Below are 19,797 nucleotides of genomic sequence, written 5' to 3'. Positions count from 1 at the left end.
GCATGCATTTTGGCGACGCATGCGCACTGGCGCACCAGTTGTGTGCACCCCTGATCATAAGGCTTAAAGCCATGGAAGATTTATATGATGGATAATGATGGAATGATGGATAATGATGTTGATATAAAATAACATGGAACCGCTATTGTCTTGTCACTGCCTTGGAATCTTGCTAAGAGACGGCGTGCGAGTTTTGTCGCACTGTCAAATTTGTGCTTTTTCCCATTCAAAATGAATGGAATCGAATTTTCGCCGTGCGATTAAAATCGGGGCCGTGTGTGTTGAAATGCGATGTTCTCATAGACTTCCATTCAAACTTCAAAATGGAATGTTGACGCGCAACAGAAATCGCACGCTGTGTGCAGAGCCCTTAAGAGACAACATTCTTTGTCAACCGGCATCTCGACAGCCCTGTTACGCTTGAGGCGAATGTGGGCAAAGCCTTGATTATCGGCCACGAGAAGCGGGTAAACATCGGTTATCGGTAGGAAAAAATGCATATGGTGCATCCCTACTTGTAACCTCAGGTTTAATCCATGATGTCAGTTTCCCCAACGGTGAGAGAGGAGAACAGAAGGGAGGGAAACACAACAAGGACACAACAAGGACCAACTCTGTGTTAGTGGAGTAAAAGTGTTCTACATAAGTGGGTGTCCAGTTCAATGAGACAGGTTTTCATTATGGAACATGCTTTAGGTCCTTTCCTCAGAACCATGTCAATGATGGCACGAGCCTTCTCTGCGTTGACTGGCTTCACCTTCACCGACCCGACTTCAAGGTCATTAAGAACTCTCCGGTGCTGAAGTGTATCCAGTAGACTTTCCAGAACCGGTCCTGACACTCGGTTCACAATCTCTGTCCGGACAGAGCGGAGTTGCTCCTCAGCGGAACCACTCGGCCTCTCAGCCAGAGGCCCGCCCTCCGCACCACCCTCCGCACCAGCCTCCAACACAGCACCTGGGAGTCAGGGGACACCAAGAGAGAATGTTTAGCTTACAGTGCCCTCCATAAGTATTGGAAAGAGGAGGCATTTTGTCAACTCTTAGCTCTATACTCAAGCAGTTTGGATTTGAAATCAAACAATTACAATGGGGTTAAAGTAGAGATTGTCACTTCAATGCAATGTTTTATTTGGTTTGGTTTCACCATTTAGAAATTACAACCCTTGTTATACATTATCCTCCTATTTCAGGGGACCAACAGTATTGGAAAATTGGCTTGACAGATGTTCCTGGTTAGTCAGGTGTGTTCTGTCACATAATTTGTGCAGGCATAAGAAAGCTGTCAATATCTAGTATTGATTCTAGGTTTTGCATTTTGCCATTGGTGTCAGTCAACATGAGGACCAAAGAGACATCATTAAAGTCAAAGATGCCGTTATGAGGCTGAAATATCATAATTAATAGGCATGCTTCCTCTTTCCAATACTTATGGAGGGCAACGTGTGTACAGTAGAGTTGTGTTGGCTGACTGTGAGGGTTTACCTGGTACTAGGGGGATGAACCCCACCCACACCTGGTCCCCATCAACCTCTCCCTCCAAAAGCCTCAGCTCCACACGCTCTGTGTCCGCTTGCAGGAACACCTGGAAGGTGGGGTGGTAGTTTGGCCCGTAGTCCCAGTACACCTTCCCGTGCTGAAACACAAAGGGAGAGAAGACAGCTGAATCTTACCTCTCAAACAGGGAACAGTTTGTCATCATCGACGGTTCAATTTCCCCCCCAGGCAGCCCCAGTCAATCAAGGCATGCCTCAAGGCTCTGTGCTCGGACCCCTCCTCTTCACCATCTACATGCTTCCTCTCGGCCCGATCCTCCGTCATCACAGCCTCAACTTCCACTGCTACGCTGATGATACCCAAATCTATCTCAGCTCTACTCCGTCCTCTCCACTCCCCCCTCAGTCCCTTGTCAACGGCCTGCACGAAATAAAAACCTGATGACCTGATGACATTAAACCATCTCAAACTCAAAGGTAAGAACACAGAGCTCATGGCTGTGGCACCCAAGGCGCTGCTCTGGAAGATTGGTGACTTCATCCTTGAGGTTGACGGCTGCTCCATCGCAAGTTCGCAACCTGGGCGTCATCCTTGCCTCCACCCTCTCCTTCCAGTCACACATCAAATCTGTCACAAAATCTGCCTTCTTCCACCTCAAAAACATCGCCAGACTCCGATCATCCCTCTCTGACTCTGTGGCGTAACCCTCGTCCACGCCTTCGTCACCTCCCGCCTGGACTACTGCAATGGAGTCCTGTTTCGGGGGTTCCCAGCAAAGCCCTGGACAGGCTCCGGAATGTGCAGAACTCAGCTGCCAGGGTTCTCACCCACACCAAGCCCTGGCAGCACATCACCCCCACCCTCATTCACCTACACTGGCTTCCAGTGAAGTTCCATCTAGGTGTACTCTAAGCTCACGTTTAGCCTCCCTGTTGTTAAGGTGGAAGGCAGCCGACACCGTCTTTGCCTCGCTAAGCTTCAATCTCCATTTCCGGAAGTATGCCACTAGTGTCTGCATGTCCTGGCTCAGAATCCCCTCCACAGACTGCCAATTTCCAGCAGAGTACACCACTGCGAGGTCGTCTGCGTAGGCGTACTTCCGCGAGTGTGTTGGGCAGGTCATAGGTGTAGATATTATAAATTACTTAAGCAAATGGTTTATGATTACAGCAGCTGGCATCATGACATTGTCAGACTCATTACACACAGGTAGCTACTAGCCAACTCTTGTGCATGTGACCACTTATTACTACTGTTGTCATCACGTGAGTGACACGCCAGATCGCGAGCCACAGATCGCTGCCTTTTTTTTTTCTGGTGCAATCTGCGACCAGCATTCAGGACCAATATCGCAGCGATATCCGATATCAATATCGGAAGATCCCTAATTAAAAGGTGGTCTGCACCTATTTGCAGCCTATTATGATGTTTTATTGATAACTACCTCTCATTTAGCCAAACCTTCACAAGATGATTCGCCTCCGCCTCAACAATCTCTATAGTAAGACACATCATTCAAACCCAACGCAACAACCCACATCTGTCAAAATGATCCCAGTGGTGTCAGAGATCAAGTATGTGACATAGGAACAGACAGAAGCGTGTGACATAGGAACAGACAAGAGTCCGATCCATAACAACAACAATGGAGTTGTTTAACAATGCTACCATCATCAGTATGTGACATCATCATCAGTATGTGACATCAGACAGTCTACCTTAGGCTGTATCGTTGGCTTCTCCTTCAAATTGCAGTGGAGACTGTACGTTCCCCCCTGGGCCAGAGTGCAGTCAGGACAGACGTGTATGTAAGTCATATCTGTGTTTTGCTTCTTCACCTACGACAGAATAAGAGCCGGTTATCTACAGCAGCAAATGACATCGCTAACAGAATCATCTCTGTGCCTGAGCACACGTGCCTTTCACGTGATTTAGACTGTACCTCATTGAGTGGCACGTTGGACGGCTGTATAACCAGGTTCAGAACAGACCAGCGGCCCCGCGATTCGAGAAACGGCAGCACCTGCCCCCTGATGTTGAAGCAGCCGGGTGTGAACCATCTTAAAATGCCCCAAAAGGAGAGGTCTGTGATGTTTACCACAACGTGTGTGTCAGTCACCCTCAGCGGTTGCACAACCTCCATACTGTCACCAGTAACATGGGCCACAGACAGGGACCCAGGACCGTCTCCTGCAAAACACCAAGATATCACTCGCACACTCTGTGTTGTCTCTCTGTCCATCTCATCTGTGGTATTCTTATCAAAATGAACAATTTCCCAGAATATTAAAAACTCTTATAGGAAGGAAATGGCATGATCATGCTGATGTCAGTTGTGACTGATAGGGCTTTCACACCGCCAAGGAACCATTCCCGTTCCCATTCCGGAACCTCTGAACCTCGGTGCTGTCTGGCGAACCAGCCTGCGTTCATGCCAGTGTAACCAGGACCATCAGCGTCATCAACGCTGGGTGACGTAGGGGCGGGATAAACAAAAATGTCACAACAAGACACTTCACTGGAAATCAGGATAATATCTTCCACTACAGTATCTGAAATAAGCACTATTTTCAATGGAAAAAAAACAAACACTTTCGAAACACATTCTCTTACTAACCAGCTGCTCCGTTACTGGAGTAGAAACGTTTGATATTTTTTGAAATCACTAATGATTAGATTTAGATTACATTACATTTTGTCACCTTCCTTCTTGCTAGTCTTCACAGCCTAGAATATGACACACCCACTGACAACGTCACGTTTCTAGTTTTTGGTTCCCGCTGAGAACCAACTTTTCAGGCTCCGAACCAATCGGTCTGAATGCGCCGGCCGGTTCCAGACTACGTTCGAGAATGTGAACCGTAACGGTTCCTTGGTGGTGTGAAAGCCCTATGAGTGACGTGTAACTTACCAGAGAGAACCTCACAGTGTGGGAGGTGTAGCTGACGGACACGCCCCTGAGGGCAGTCGATGCTGAACAGGGGTCCTGCCGGAGACCGGCCTGTGGAGTGCAGGAGACCCTCATCCCATTGGACTGTGCTGTAGAGCACCTCCCCCTCCCCCTCCATCAGAAACACCAGACCTGTCAAACTGCACTGGAACAGACCTGCATGGGAGCACTGGAGCCTGGGGGCCACAGGACGACAATCACATTTACAATGGTAACAATAAGGTGAAAGAACTGTCAAACTAACAATTGTTATCAGCAATAAATGGTCACCTGTATTGGCCAAAGTCAGCGCATTCAGTGGAAGTTTCAGGTGTCACAATAGTTGTGGTCTGGAATGCAGAGAGAAACCAAAAAAAGTTCAAGGTTTGTCAGATAGCCTACGTAGTGATCTGCTATACAATGCTCAAACTTATTGAAACATGGTAACTGAGCTTTGCAAAGAATGCCACCGATGGTCCCGATCTGGCATCAGAAGTGGTAGTGGTGGTGGTGGCCTGGTGGTCAGAAGGTCATGAGTTCAAATCCCACATGGGAACACCACCACCACTAGTGTGGCCTTGAGCCACCGTTATTTCCTACATGGTCCATCAAGTAGGATACAACCATGGCAGCAGGCACATCACACACCTGTCACAAATGTTGACAGACAGCTCAATTAATTAATTAATAAGGGTAAGAGGATGGACATTAAAGCCGGGTACACACATAAAGATAATCTGGCCGATTTTGGGCCGATTGTCCCCCTTCCGACCAAAGACAGAAAACGCCCGATTATCGGATGGCTCTAAAGAGTATCCTCCAAGATTATCCTGTGGTGTGAGGTGTGTTAACAGTCCATTGCTTACCCTCTGCTCCTGGTCAAACACCGCCTTCATCTTTTCCTCCATCTGCCTCATCCTCTCTTCCTGACTCCGGCGGTCTTCCTCCATGGTGCGCTCCATCTCCGCCTTCTTCTCCTCCAACGCCTTCTTCTCCTGTTCCAGCACGGCCTCTCGCTTCATCCCCTCTGGTTGATCCCAAAGGGAGAGAATCACAACATTTGTGATCTGACAGAGTTTCTCTGGGCTTAAAACCTTGGAAGCCGCGCGGGTTCGGTCCCAGGCTGGCAATACTGATGACAACGGCAACGGCGGCACCGCGCTGTCGCTCTGGTCCACTGCCTGTCGTTTTGCCCTGGACTCCCGGCCATCTCACCTGCCCCCCACCTCCCCCTGCCCTTCTCTCGTCTCACCTATGCTGCCACTGACCTACACGCACTGAACCACAACCATCGCCTCACTGCTGCTGCTGCCACCGCCGCCACCAAGGCAGGCATTCTCCGCTGCCGCCGCTACATCCATCGAGGCTCCCAGCAACATCAACACCGGACTCTACACCACCCCTCCCCGTTCGCTGACTCTGTGTTCCATGTTACTTGTTGTTGTTACTTGTTGTTTTTGTGTTTCCCCATGTGTATCCTATATTGTCAGCGTCTTTGAGCCTCGGAAAAGCGCTATATAAATTGAATAAATTATTATTATTATTATTATTGGAATGAAACAGCCTAACCATAGTCTCAATAATCTATTTTTCCATTCTCGGTTTGGATATTTACGTAACATGGGTGGTCCAAGGAGAAGTTAGACTTGTTAAAGTAGTTAATGCATGGGTTTTAGTTCAGTGGGGTAAAACAGTCTCGCAACACACAAAACGCCGGGTTAGAACCCGGTCTGTCAAGTATCTATTCATAGCTTTCATGTGACGTCACAGCATAGTGGAAACGCCCACCTGACGGGCAAAAGGCACTTTTTGCGGGCAAAACCCACGGGCAAAACCCACTTTTTGCGGGTTAATAACTTTGATTTCCCGTGGGTTAGGAAAATAATTCCAACGTGTCCGGATAGAGTAGAAGACAGGGAATCCAACACTATTTGAATGGAGTCGATCCTCCACTCCTATCACCGTGGACACAGCAAGGAGCGAATTCCCGGATATAAATATTCCCTCGCCTCGCTGACAGCGGGAGTTGGGAGTTTCGTCCAGCAGCCGGTGAACGCCCGGTTGATCGAGTTTCATATTAAAAGTATATCTTCTCGGGGTGTCAGCGCGGTGGTTAAGTACTCAAAATTACCGTATACTGGTGGTGAATTTAGCAATAATAGTCTTATGTTTGTACCACCTCCATAACCGGTGTTATTCACGGGAAAAGCCGGTCAAGGAGGCACCCTTTGCAGGTCAATAACTTTGATTCTCCGGGGGTTAGGAAAATAATTCCAACGTGTCCGGATAGAGTAGAAGACGTGGAATCCAACACTATTTGAATGGAGTCGATCCTCCACTCCTATCACCGTGGACACAGCAAGGAGCGAATTCCCGTGTAGAAATATTCTCTCGCCTCGCTGACAGCGGGAGTTGGGAGTTTCGTCCAGCAGCCGGTGAACGCCCGGTTGATCGAGTTTCATATTAAAAGTATATCTTCTCGGGGTGTCAGCGCGGTGGTTAAGGGCTCAAAATGACCGTATACTGATGGTGAATTTAGCAATAATAGTCTTATGTTTGTACCACCTCCATAACCGGTGTTATTCACGGGAAAAGCCGGTCAAGGAGGCACCCTTTGCAGGTCAATAACTTTGATTCTCCGGGGGTTAGGAAAATAATTCCAACGTGTCCGGATAGAGTAGAAGACAGGGAATCCAACACTATTTGAATGGTGTCAATCCTCCACTCCTATCACCGTTGTGTATCTTGATAGTTCTTCATGAGTGAGGTGGTCTAAATAGTAGGCAGCCATGTTGAGCGATGTTGCTATGATACTTTTTGCCCGTCAGTTTGGTGGTTGCTAGGGAAGAAACCACGTGACTGAAAGCTATGAATACTGTACACAAATCTGGAGCAATTATATCATTTGATATGATCATATGAATGAAAGGGAAATAGCTTACCCTGTATCTTCTTCTCATATTCAGTCAGTTTCTTGTCAGCCTGTGGGATGAAGCTGGACCCTTTGAAGAACACATTCAGGGCCTACAGAACACAACACATATTAATCTTTATTGGTATCATTTCATATTACAAAAATAATAATATATTGGTAATGACATGGTATGTTAAACTAGGAGTGTGCTACTCTGTTAGGACTTCATATTTGTAACCGGAGTAGAATGCCATTAGAAGGCAAAGAGCCGCATGTGGCTACATCATCTAACCATTAGACACCAAACTACATTTCTAAGTACTTGTACTCAATGACAATAAAGTTTAATCTAAATCTCCCTTCTTTTGGTTCCTACCTGGAGTTTGGCCTGAAGCACTCTATCGCGTTCTGCCATGGCGTTTCTGAAGTCTTTCTCCGTCTTCTCTCTCAGTTGGTTTATGTTCTCCTCATTTTTCTTTTGCTGGTCAACCAACAGTCTCTGCAGGGCCGAGACCTTCTCCTCCAGAGCACGGACCTCACTCTCAGCCACCACGCGTCTGGCCTTCTCCTCTGCAGACAGAGAGATTTAAAAATTAGTCAATCTTTTAGCAGTTGATTGAGAACATGTTTTCTCTTGCAGCAACAACCTGGGGAAGAGTTACAGGGGTAAGGAGAAATTAGCTAATTGAAAGCCGGGGTTGATGATGAGGTGGCCATAGTATTATGAGGGCCGGATTGGGAGGTTAGTCAGGACGACAGCATTAACACACCTACTCTTAGGGTAAGTGCCATGGGGTCTTTAACAATTAGAGTTAGGAACTCGGTTTAACATCTCCAAAGGATGGCATTCCTCTGCTAGGCAGAGCCCCATTCGCTGCCCTGGGGCATTGAGGTCTCTTAGACCAGAAGAAAGAGCGCCACCTACTGGTCCTCCAACACCACTTCCAGCAGCCTATTTTGGTCCCCCCCCCATCCAAGGTTTGACATTGACCAAGTTATGCCTGCTTAGCTTCCCAGACAAGCAATGAATGAATGAATGGTCTTTATTGTCATTAATATAGTACAGGTACCAAACAACGACATTTGGGAGGGGGGGGCTCCCCTGGTGCTAGGAAAAAAAAAACTAAAAACAAGAAGGGAAAAGAGCTGGTTTACATAAATAAAGGCTATGTACACTATCCACTATACTATACTATACAAATAAAACACTGTGCTGTACTCTATGCTATGCTATACCTATTCTAACATTTCCTATCTCTGAACCTTATGTACCCGAGGGTTGTCATATTGCACATAGTGTTATTGCACATTCATTGCAACAGAGGGATGGATGCAGGGATGGTAGCCTTTGTCAACTCAAAATGTCGCCGTCAGACCGTGAGACTGTCCTCTTGGTCTGATGGTATATGTTTGGGTTCTGGGACACCTGGGTTCAATACCCCACTGGTTCTATCTGTCTGTACCTTCAGCCCGCCGCTCAGCTTCAGTGAGGGATTCATCTGCTGCCAGTATGGCCTGTCCAATACTGGCCTTCCCCTGCAGATACACCTTCAGTACCTCCTCAGCCTGTAACACACACACACACACACACACACACACACACACGCGCACACACACACACACACCTTATTTACTAAGCTTGAACCTGGAACGACCTAGCTTCACTGTTTCAATATACAGATTATAACTGCATTGAGCTCACAATTGCATTCATTCATCTGTACAATATTATATACCTCATTGAAACAAGTGAAACACCATCCACTCCCTTCTATTGCTGTAATACTTGTATATACAGTATAATGTATATTATGTTACATTGTTTTAATCATGTGTTTTTATATCACCCTCTATTTGTGTGCATTTTTCCTGTAAAGCACATTTTATTGCATTTGTGTATTCAATGTTTTTTTATTGATTGATTGATTGATTGATTGATCATACAGCACCTTGACCCCCATGCCTCCCTCAGATCTGTATTCACTGGTCATCGTCGTCAGGTCCCTGCAGTACTCGCGGTATCCACCAGGGGTCATGTAAGAGCCGGATCTCAGTTGTTCCTCCAGGTCGGCAAAGATGCGTCTGATCTTGTCCTCACACACCTTCTGGGACTCCTGGTAGTTCTTCTCACGGATCTTCTTGTATTCCTCCAGGAGCAGTGTCTAAAGAAGCGCCGTAGAGCGAGGGTTAAAAACAAGAGGTAAGACAACTCTTCTTTCCTCAGTCTCCTCTCGTCCTCTACTCTGATCTGCACCATGTTAAGAAGGTAACCAGTAACCCTAACCTCATGTAGATAGCAAGACCTATAGAGTAGCACTAGAACAGCCGTGCCTTTTTACCTACTAAAAGAGCCGCCTCTTTAGAATGTAAATCACCACTAGTTGGCCGCTTGTAAATGAGCCTGCTTCCTACACAGAAAAACTGCAAAATAACTTCATACTAGCTTATCCTGATGTGATTTTGAAAATGTAAGGATACTGGGTGGTAGAACACCACATATATAGGAAAAGTCATGAAAGAAGGGTCCTGAAATTTGATTGAGTGCAAAGATATAACATGTTTTTTTACTCACAAATGACCCTTCATGGCTGATTAAGTGCACTAGCTGTGTACACTCTGGGTTTCTGGTCTGTTTACGTAGCTACAGACAACGCATGGGAATTTGATATGGCTTACACATCTCACTGTAGGGGTAAGGGGTTGATTTGAGACAGGGCCAGGTGACAAATTGGCGCTTTTCCATTGACCAGACCGGTTCGGCTCGGCACGGCTCGGCACGGCTCGCCTCGGCACGCTTTTGAAAAGTTCCATATAGGAATCGTTCTCCACTATACAGGAACGACCCGGGACTGTAGGAGGAGTTACGTGTCATAAGATTCCCCCCGCTATACAGCTCAGAATTATGTCAAAATGCAGCACTATCGTGCACAGATCAGCATTACAACATGTAACGTTAAGTGCCTGTTACTTGCCGCTTTCAGTTCTAGTAGACTAGTTTAGATCTCGCAACCAGGGAAATGTGTTAAAGCCCCGATTCTATTTTTATTTCTCCTGACACGTTGAGCATTGTGCTTTTTTTGGTGAACTACCGTAATAAGCCTAAAAAAGTTCAACTGTTCAAAAAGTGCAACTTCTCTGCTTTCAGAAACTGTTTGAATTTTTTAGATTGGGCATATAGTTCATGAATTACGATAGTTTGAAGGAACTCTGTAAAATCCTGTCGGCGCCGACAGCTCCGGTTTCGGAGCAAGACGCGAATCTATCGGCATTAGTCAAATACATGCTCACATCCAGTCATCCGCTCACTGCTCTCCATCAAAAACGGCACATCCATCAATAACAACTGCTCTGATTAGATTGCTTAGATTGGTTGAACGGGGGGAAAAGCGAGATGAACTCGCGAGTATCATGCTTCCTCCATTGAACGGAAAGTCCTATCTATTCCATTCAAAGTGTTTTAGCCTTCCCCCTTTCCACTGGTAATAAGGAATTGGCAAGAATAGATAGATATAAATAGATCAACATAATGCAGCACTATCATGCACAGATCAGCCTTAAAACATGTAACGTTAGATATATAACGGAGCGATGTATTTCTACGGAAAGGCTGACTGACGCGGGGCTCATACAATCTCCGCGTTTGTTATAGATACGAGTGCTCCGGTGTCTAGTCAAATATATTTATTTATATATACAGCATATGGATGTTACGTGCCTGTTACCTGCCGCTTTCAGTTCTAGTAGTTTAGATCTCGCAACCAGGAAAACGCCGACATGTGTTAAAGGGAGCAAGACGCAAATCTACCGGCATTTGACTCATGATTGAACGGCGAAAATGGCTGGACGGCACAGCTTGGGATTCCATTGAAGTTACAGGGAACTATGTGTGAAAGTTGAAATAACAGTAATACAATGTTCATTGATAAAATGACATAAGGGATGGAAAGGGGAGATGGCAGTTTTAGAAGGGGGATGATGAAGCGCGCTGGACTGAGGAACAGCATAGGCACAGGGCATCGCCATAATAGCGATTTTTTGGTTATGCTTGTTGTAAATAAAAGTTCGATGATGCATTGAAATGACATTAAACTAAGATAATACGATGGTTATCATAATTTTTCTAATCTTTATTAATAAGTTATTACAGAAACAGTAAGTGACATTTTCCGAGAGTGAAATCAGTTGTGGTATTTAAAAATGGCGGTTAGCAAAGAAATCTATGAACATGGGATGACGATTTCCATTGACCAATCAACGGTGTGCAGCGTCACACGTCACACGCAGCCTGGCAAAAAATTACCTTTCCCCAACTTTCGCTACCCATCCCGAACAGGAACTAAAAATGGTACGGGTACGGTTGGCAGTGGAGAAAGGCTAAAGAACAGGGCCAGCCCAGGCGGCCCTGTAGTGGAAAAGCGCCAAAACGGTACCTCCGAATACTAACCGTAAGCCTGGCGTGGTACTCCTGATCATCGTCCTTGAAGGCACTCTGCATGAACACAGCCAGAGCCTCTTTCTCCACTGAGCCATGGATCTCAGACAGCTCTTCCTGGGTGTCAGTGGGGTAGGCCACAAACTCTGCCATCTTCTTCTCGTAGTGGACCCTGGCACGCTCCACAGCAGCAGAGTTCTCAATGCGGGACAGAGCCACCACAGCGTTTTCCAGACAGGGGATCTGTCCGCTGCGGATCGCTGCCACGTACGTCTCTGCCAGGTTCCCCAGCACTGCAGGACCGAGAAAGGGAGGGAGGGAGGGGGGAGAGGGATGGAAGGGGGAGATGTAGAGAGAGGGTGGGTGGGAGAGGGGGGAGAGAGAGTGGTGGTGGGAGAGATGGAGGGAGGGCAAAAGAGAGATTCTCATCATAACAGTATACAGAAGAGGAGAGAGAGAGAGAAATAAAGGAGATGAAGAAGTTGTTTCACTAGTAAAGATCAGACCCAGAAGACTGTCCTGAGGAGCTGATATCAGTGTTCTACTACTCATGTCTGATATATCAGTGTTCTACTACTCATGTCTGATATATCAATGTTCTAATACTCATGTCTGATATATCAGTGTTATAATACTCATGTCTGATATATCAGTGTTCTACTACTCATGTCTGATCTATCAGTGTTCTACTACTCATGTCTGATCTATCAGTGTTCTACTACTCATGTCTGATATATCAGTGTTCTACTACTCACGTCTGCCTGTGACTCGCACGCCCCCCATCAGGGCCTTGGTCTCGGCCTTGGTGAAGATGTGCTCACAGAAGCGTCTAGTCTGCTGAACGAAGCAGGGATTCAGGTCTGCATCAGTCAGATCTTGCAAATGCCTCATCATCCTTGAATTGGCTGGCCGCTCAAACACAAAGCAGGACCGAGAAGTGAAGTAGTTCCTCAGGCATGAACGTGGAAGGTTGTAGTCCTGGATTTTCCTACTGTGACCTTGGAAAAAAGCACACACGGTTGATGATCCGCACCAGAACCCAGCACCCCTAGCCCCAACCTCCTAGCCCCAACCTCTTACCCCCTAGCCCCAAACTCCTAGCCCCTAGCCCCAACCTCTTACCTCCTAGCCCCAACCTCTTACCCCCTAGCCCCAACCTCCTAGCCCCAACCTCCTAGCCCCAACCTCTTACCCCCTAGCCCCACCCTCTTACCGCCTAGCCCCACCCTCTTACCCCCGTTGATGACCCGCACCAGAACCCAGCACCCCTAGCCCCAACCTCCTAGCCCCTAGCCCCAACCTCTTACCCCCTAGCCCCAAACTCCTAGCCCCAACCTCTTACCTCCTAGCCCCAACCTCTTACCCCCTATCCCCAACCTCCTAGCCCCAACCTCCTAGCCCCAACCTCCTAGCCCCTAGCCCCAACCTCTTACCCCCTAGCCCCAACCCCTTACCGCCTAGCCCCCTTACCCGCTAGCCCCAACCCCCATTTATCCGTTGGTGTTCCTCTCACCAGATTTCAGTTGCAGGGCGTTCTCCAGGTACTGGTCAGAGGTGATTGGTTGCCCGTCAATCTCCAGTAACAGGTTGAAATCTCTGACTGCCCACACGAAGGAGGGAAAGAAAGTCTTGTATTTTGAGTCGTCCATGTCTGTCTGGTGTGACTTCACCTTGATGTGCTCTGTCAGTTCTGTCACATAGCTGTAGGGGGCGGTGTTAAGGGGGAAATTAACCAACAGCAGACTTGCCTTTCCTCCAATCAAATTACATAATTACAGGGCATGGTTATATATAATGCCCATACTGTTCCGCCCCTCCTATCTCTTCCGTCTCCCCTCTCCCCCCCCCACACACACACACACACTGTAGAAGGATACGAGAGTCTCTCCAGAGCGTGGTTATCGATGGTGCCCATGCTGTTGTACACCAACGTGCTGCTCAGCAGAACCGCCAGGGCGAAGATCCAGTTGTCGTTGCTCTCGTCACCCTGACAACACACGGAGGTCTTAGTCTGTTTACTTAAGCAGAAACACACGAGAGGCTGTGTGTTGTGACAGTTTAAATCATGTGACTTGAGTGTATTATTGATTTTATACAGAACAGATCGCCCGCATTAAAAAAAAGCAAGATTTATTCAAAGATTAATTCACAAACCATACATCTTTCAACAAAACGTGACGCTACATTCACTACCGTGCAATTTAAGGCGTTCTCTGGTTGTTAGTTCTGACTGCCATGTTAAATCAAAACTACCCAAGTGCTGGTTGATACCATCGTTCCAGTGGCTTCTGGGGACGCCGTCTATGATGACAACAGCTAGGTAACGACTGCATTTTATCAATGGATGACCCCTAACCATCTCCTCTAACCCTGCCACCCCCCTTCCCTCCTGGACATTGCTGTGTTAACTGTTCCCTGTGCCTGCTCGTTAACTCTGTGTTCTACGTGCTCATGTTATCTGTTGCTTGTTGTTTCTGTGTTTTCTGTTTTTCCCATATTGTCAGCGTCTTTGAGCCCCGGAAAAGCGCTAAATAAATACGCTAAATAAATACGCTAAATAAATACAATGAATTATTATTATTATTATACACACACCCACACACTCACACAGACACTGACACACTCACACACTGACACACTCACACACTGACACACTGACACATTCACACACTGACACACTGACACACTGACACACTGACACATTCACACACTGACACACTGACACACCTTCTCCACGTCCCCCAGCCCCTCTGTGTCCAGCAGCACCAGAGTGACGTCAGGATTACAGGGGTGAGGCACACACCACATCCAGATGCCCTTAGTCTTGGACTGGATGGTGGATCCCAGGGCAAACCCTGGAGGATGAAAGAAGAGGAAACAAACCATTCCTCCAATGTTCATACAGAGACTCTGTACAGAGTTGGCTGAATGGGAGATGTTGACACCAGGATGCAGCTGCATCCTATGATAGACAGTGTAAACCATGGAGCATAAACAGCACAGGGAGCTCTGTCTCTAACACGCTGAGAGCTGAGATACGGTCCAGATGGGTCCCAACAGCCTTATTATGGTTCAGATGGACCTCAGGTCTTCCTCCTCCTGATGGAAAGACTTCTGCTCTTTATTTTCAAAAGAGAATCATCTGTTGGACTTTGTCAATCATTTCAAACAGTTCAAACTAAATGTTTGTCTGAGAATTGAGGCTGAGAGAAGAGGAGCTGAGAGAAGAGGAGCTGAGAGACTGAAGGAGAAAGCAGAACGTCAGACAAGGAGCCCGTCCTCTGATTTCTACCTCCACCAGCCTCCACACATGTGTGCCTGAGTTAGAGTAGTCCGGGGGGGACATCAGTTGTCCCTATATGTGTTTTGTAATAAGAGAAAGTACAAACGTGGTCAGAGCATTTGAAGACTGTCTGTGTCCCGGGTCATATTCATGGCTGAATAGCAGTGGTCAGAAACGAAAACTGAAACTGAAACGTTTTGCACAGTGTTCTATTTGCTAAGGAGGCATCAGATGACAACATAGACGAAGGTTTGTCTAGTTCTTCACTGGCTTCACATTTCTTATCTAGTTTGTTGTGTTATCGTCATGAATGAATCACAACCATGGAGTGGTTTGGCTATGAATGAAGTGGCTATTGTTTGGATGTTGGTCCGTGACATAGAGGCTATTAAACCTCAGGATTCACCCACCTTTAGTCCTCCCCCCAGACAGCTTGTTCATGAGGTAGGACTTGCCGGTGCGGTACAGCCCAACCACAGACACCACCACCACATGCTGGTCGATCTGGTCCAGGATTTCCTGAGAGCTCGGGACCACGCGCAGCCTCCCGTCTTCATCGTTCTCGATCAGACACACCGGCTCCGTCATGAGCACTGTTCTTCTGCCTGCCATGACGGTTCTACACACACACACACACACACACACACACACACACACACAGTCACACACACACACACACACACACACACACACACACACACACACACACTACATTTAGACATGGCTATACACAGTCAATCCTAACATCACCACTAGGCAACCATAGGATACCCCTTACATTTAGACACGGCTATTTCTGCCATATTGCTTTTACCCGTCCATGCTACAAATAGGAACCAATTCTCATCTACAATTAAATATAATGATTGATGTAATATAGTGAATGAACACTTTTCTTTTTTTTCTTTTTTTAAGAAACACGTGTTCTGTAGTGTTTTACACACAACCAACAGGCAATAGATTAAGTTAGAAGTATGTTGTGAAAGAAATCTAGCTATGGCCGCACATCCGGCAACGTTAGGCAGGGAAATTAAAAATGTAGATGGGGCAAGTAAGTAGATTTGAGAAGTAAACCTTAACGTCGTTGAACCATCAATAATGTAATAATGTGCTATATCTGGAGGAAAACACTCTCCGGTACACACACACACACACACACACACACACACACACACACACACACACACACACACACACACACACACACACACACACACACACACACTACTGTGCCTTCGCACTGAAGATCCATTCAAACCTGTTAACGCTGAAATAAATAATACAACTAAATCATGTAAGTCTCCGGCCGCGTTTCCTATTCCGACATACAGACACCCCCACATATACAGGCTGGCTGTTGTGTTGTTTGACATATTATGTATTGTATCATTATTCTATTTGGACTTGTGTGACTCCTATATATTTGACTCACCACGACGAGAGAGGCTTTTAGAGACTTCTCAGGTTTGACGAGCGTCTATAGACAGGCGGGCTGTGGAAAGGTTCAAACCGAAACTGAAAGTATTGTTGAGCACAAACAGCCAACAGCCAGCCTGCCCTGCTGCAAGGTGTTGCCCCTATTCATCAGAGCAAGTGCGCGTCATCTACCTGTCATCAGATAGTCCACGCCCCTTTTTGGGTGAAAGAAGCGGAGAAGTTTGACTGGCGGTCAATGGGAATTTCTGGTCTTCGCTACTTTAATCCGATACAATAAGAAAACAGTATTGCTTTTTAGATATTAGGAGCCCAAATCCGATGGCCAGTTAGGCAAACTATTATATAGTGTCGTTGCCGATCAATGATCGACGTCGTTATATAGAGAAAATTAATGAAATAGGGGTGATTCACCAGAGCAGTGATACGTCATCTCCCTGTCATCAGGGATTTGTAGTTCTTCAGTTGAAAATAAAGAGCAGAAGTCTTTCCATCAGGAGGAGGAAGACCTGAGGTCCATCTGAACCATAATAAGGCTGTTGGGACCCATCTGGACCCATCTCTACCTCTCAAATGACCTCTCCCCTTATCCCTCTCTATAAATCATTTGTTAATGTTACGTGGGAGTTCTTGAGTCTTTGCTTTATACATTAACTGTGCCAATTTAAATTTGAATAAGTCCATGAGCTTTAAGGCATTTGGCATTAGGAACAAGTTATTAGTGTGATCACGATATCCGACCTTATGTACAATCCTCATAGCTTTTTTCTGTAGTGTAATCAAGGGGTTTAAAGTGCTTTTATATAACCAATAATTGGTTTCCTGTACCGCAACAAAGCCTCCTTCACCCACTCTGCAAAACACACTCTGGTAAAAATGACCATCCTGCCAATTCTGGACTATGGAGATATCATTGACAGGATTGCCCCCAAAAACCTTCTCAATAAACTGGACGTCATCCATCACACTGCCATCCGCTTTGTCACCGGTGCCCCTTCCAATACACATCACTGCGACCTGTACTCCCAAGTCAACTGGCCATCACTCCACACCAGGCGACTGACCCACTGGTATCAGTTCATCTATAAATCCATCATCGGCAAATCCCCCCCCCCTACCTCTGCTTACTGCTGAACGTCTCATCCAGGGGCGGCGCTAGGGGGTGGCTACTTGGGCTCAAGCCCCGGATGTTTTCTGAAAAGCCCCGAATGTTTTACTTTAAAAAATATATAAAAAAAACTCTCGTGAGAAACGTGCAGTACCGGAGTCCAACAGAGACTGCGCGACATTAGCCTGCGTACTGCGTAGCCTGACCTGCTCTGAAGAAGAAGTGATCTCAATCAGTGCCTGACATGCAAAATTGTAAGGATGGAGATCATGGATATCCCAAAGTTGTTTTCAACAAAACAAGCGCCAAGAACTGTTGCAGCAGCAGTTTCAGCAGCTGACAACAATGACATCACCAGCAGTGATGACATAGATGATGTTTCAGGTTTGTGAATCTTATTAGAAAGGTGACTGACTCACTGACACTACTTTTCCGGTTTGCTAATGCTAGCTGGCTATCATAACATAACGTTATGTTATAATGAAAATGAAACATAGCAAGGTACTGTTACGGTACATGGTAAGAAATCAAACAAAGGATAATACTTGTACAAATAAAGTGAATAACAGGCTGATAGTCTTTGATATCTGCACTCTGGTTGACTGAGTAACAAGTGAAAAAGAATGATGTAACGTTAATGTTACAGCTAGTAAACATGGAGTTTTCGGCAAAAAAAAGGACATTTTTCCGGCGCGCTCTGCGCGCACATTACATTCTCCCTCTGGGCTAAGCCCCGGATCTCCTACAATCCTAAATCCGCCTCTGGTCTCATCCAGCACACGCAATCTCCGCTCCAACAAATATATCACTCTGGTCCCCCCCAAAGTCCGCACCTCCTTTGGCCGTCATTCTTTTCAGTTTGCTGCCCCCACTGACTGGAATGCGTTGCAGTTGTCACTAAAACTCACCACTTTTATAGCATTACCCACTTTTAAACACTCACTTTTAGATGTTGTCTCGGATCACTGCACTTGCTTTTAAGATAACTTCCCCCTGCTGTAATGTATAGATATTTTTGATACTTGTGTATTGCACTCATGTTTTATATTGTATATCGTGTTTTGTATCGTACTGTGTTGTGTTCTGTGTACTGACTTGCCTCTGTTCTGCCAATTGGCCAGATCGTCGTTGCAAATGAGAATTGGTTCTCAACTGAGCTATCTGGTTAAATAAAGGTTAAATAAATAAAATAAAATAAAATATTCATTTCCCCATATCTCCACACGGTAACTCAAATAGGGTAAGACAAGACAACAATATAGAGTATACAACATCCTCTGTTCCAGAATATGTTTTGCCCTGCACAATACTGCAATACTCCTTGATACTTTGGATCTAACATATCTTATATGAGATTTCCAACAGAATTGACTGGGCTTAAAGTGCAGACTCTCAGCTTTAGGTTAAGGGTATTCACATCCAAATTGAAGGAAGGGTTTATGAATTATAGCTCTTTTATATATAATAACCAAAAGTAATTAGACAATTGACTCAAAAGCTGTTTCATGGGCCAGTGTGGGCTATTTATTCCTTCATTATTTCTTTATCAATTAAGCAGGTAAAAGGTCTGAGTTGATTCCAAGTGTGGCATTTGCATTTGGAGGCTGTTGCTGTATACGCACAACATGCAGTCAACAGAGCTCTCAATGCAAGTGAAACAGGCCATCCTTAGGCTGTAAAAACAAAAAAAATCCATCAGAGAGATAGTGGGAACATTAATAGTGGCCAAATTAACTGTTTGGTACATTCTGAGAAAAAAAGAATGCACTGGTGAGCTCGGCACCGCAAAAAGGTCTGGACGTCCATGGAAGACAAGAGTGGTGGATGATCACAGGATCCTTTACATGGTAAAGAAAAACCCCATCAAAACATCCAGCCAAGTGAAGAACAGTCTCCAGGAGGTAGGCATATCATTATCCATGTGTACCATAAAAGAAAGACTTCACACAAGCAAATACAGAGGGTTCACCACAAGGTGCAAGCCATTCATAAGCCTCAAGAATAGAAAGGCCAGATTAGACTTTGACAAAAAACATCTAAAAAAGCCAGCCCTGTTCTGGAACAGCATTCTTTGGACCGATGGAACTAAGATCAACCTGTACCAGAATGATGGGAAGAAAAAAGTATGTCTTGGAACGGCTCATGATCCGACGCATACCACATCATCTGTGAAAAAACGTGGAGGCAGTGTGATGACATGG

The 19,797-nt window shown here is 46.0% G+C and overlaps 1 protein-coding gene across 1 annotated transcript; it reads right to left on the bottom strand.

The window, feature by feature from the left end:
* Positions 1-619: 619 nt before the first annotated feature.
* Positions 620-15,666, bottom strand: LOC308172809 (guanylate-binding protein 1-like; the record flags this gene model as incomplete). Its single annotated transcript, XM_080547758.1, has 15 exons — positions 620-957; positions 1,485-1,635; positions 3,616-3,686; positions 4,408-4,615; positions 5,292-5,452; positions 7,368-7,449; positions 7,716-7,909; positions 8,803-8,905; positions 9,289-9,501; positions 11,784-12,064; positions 12,527-12,769; positions 13,285-13,472; positions 13,649-13,758; positions 14,499-14,626; positions 15,465-15,666. 15 exons carry the CDS (start codon positions 15,664-15,666, stop codon positions 620-622), a joined length of 2,673 nt encoding a protein of 890 aa, XP_080403884.1.
* Positions 15,667-19,797: the final 4,131 nt, after the last annotated feature.

The sequence above is a fragment of the Nansenia antarctica genome, assembly GCF_963989245.1.
Source record: "Nansenia antarctica genome assembly, chromosome: 17".
NCBI lineage: Eukaryota > Metazoa > Chordata > Actinopteri > Argentiniformes > Microstomatidae > Nansenia > Nansenia antarctica.
The sequence above is the reverse complement of the archived record's forward strand: the minus strand, read 5'-3'. Positions and strand labels throughout refer to the sequence as shown.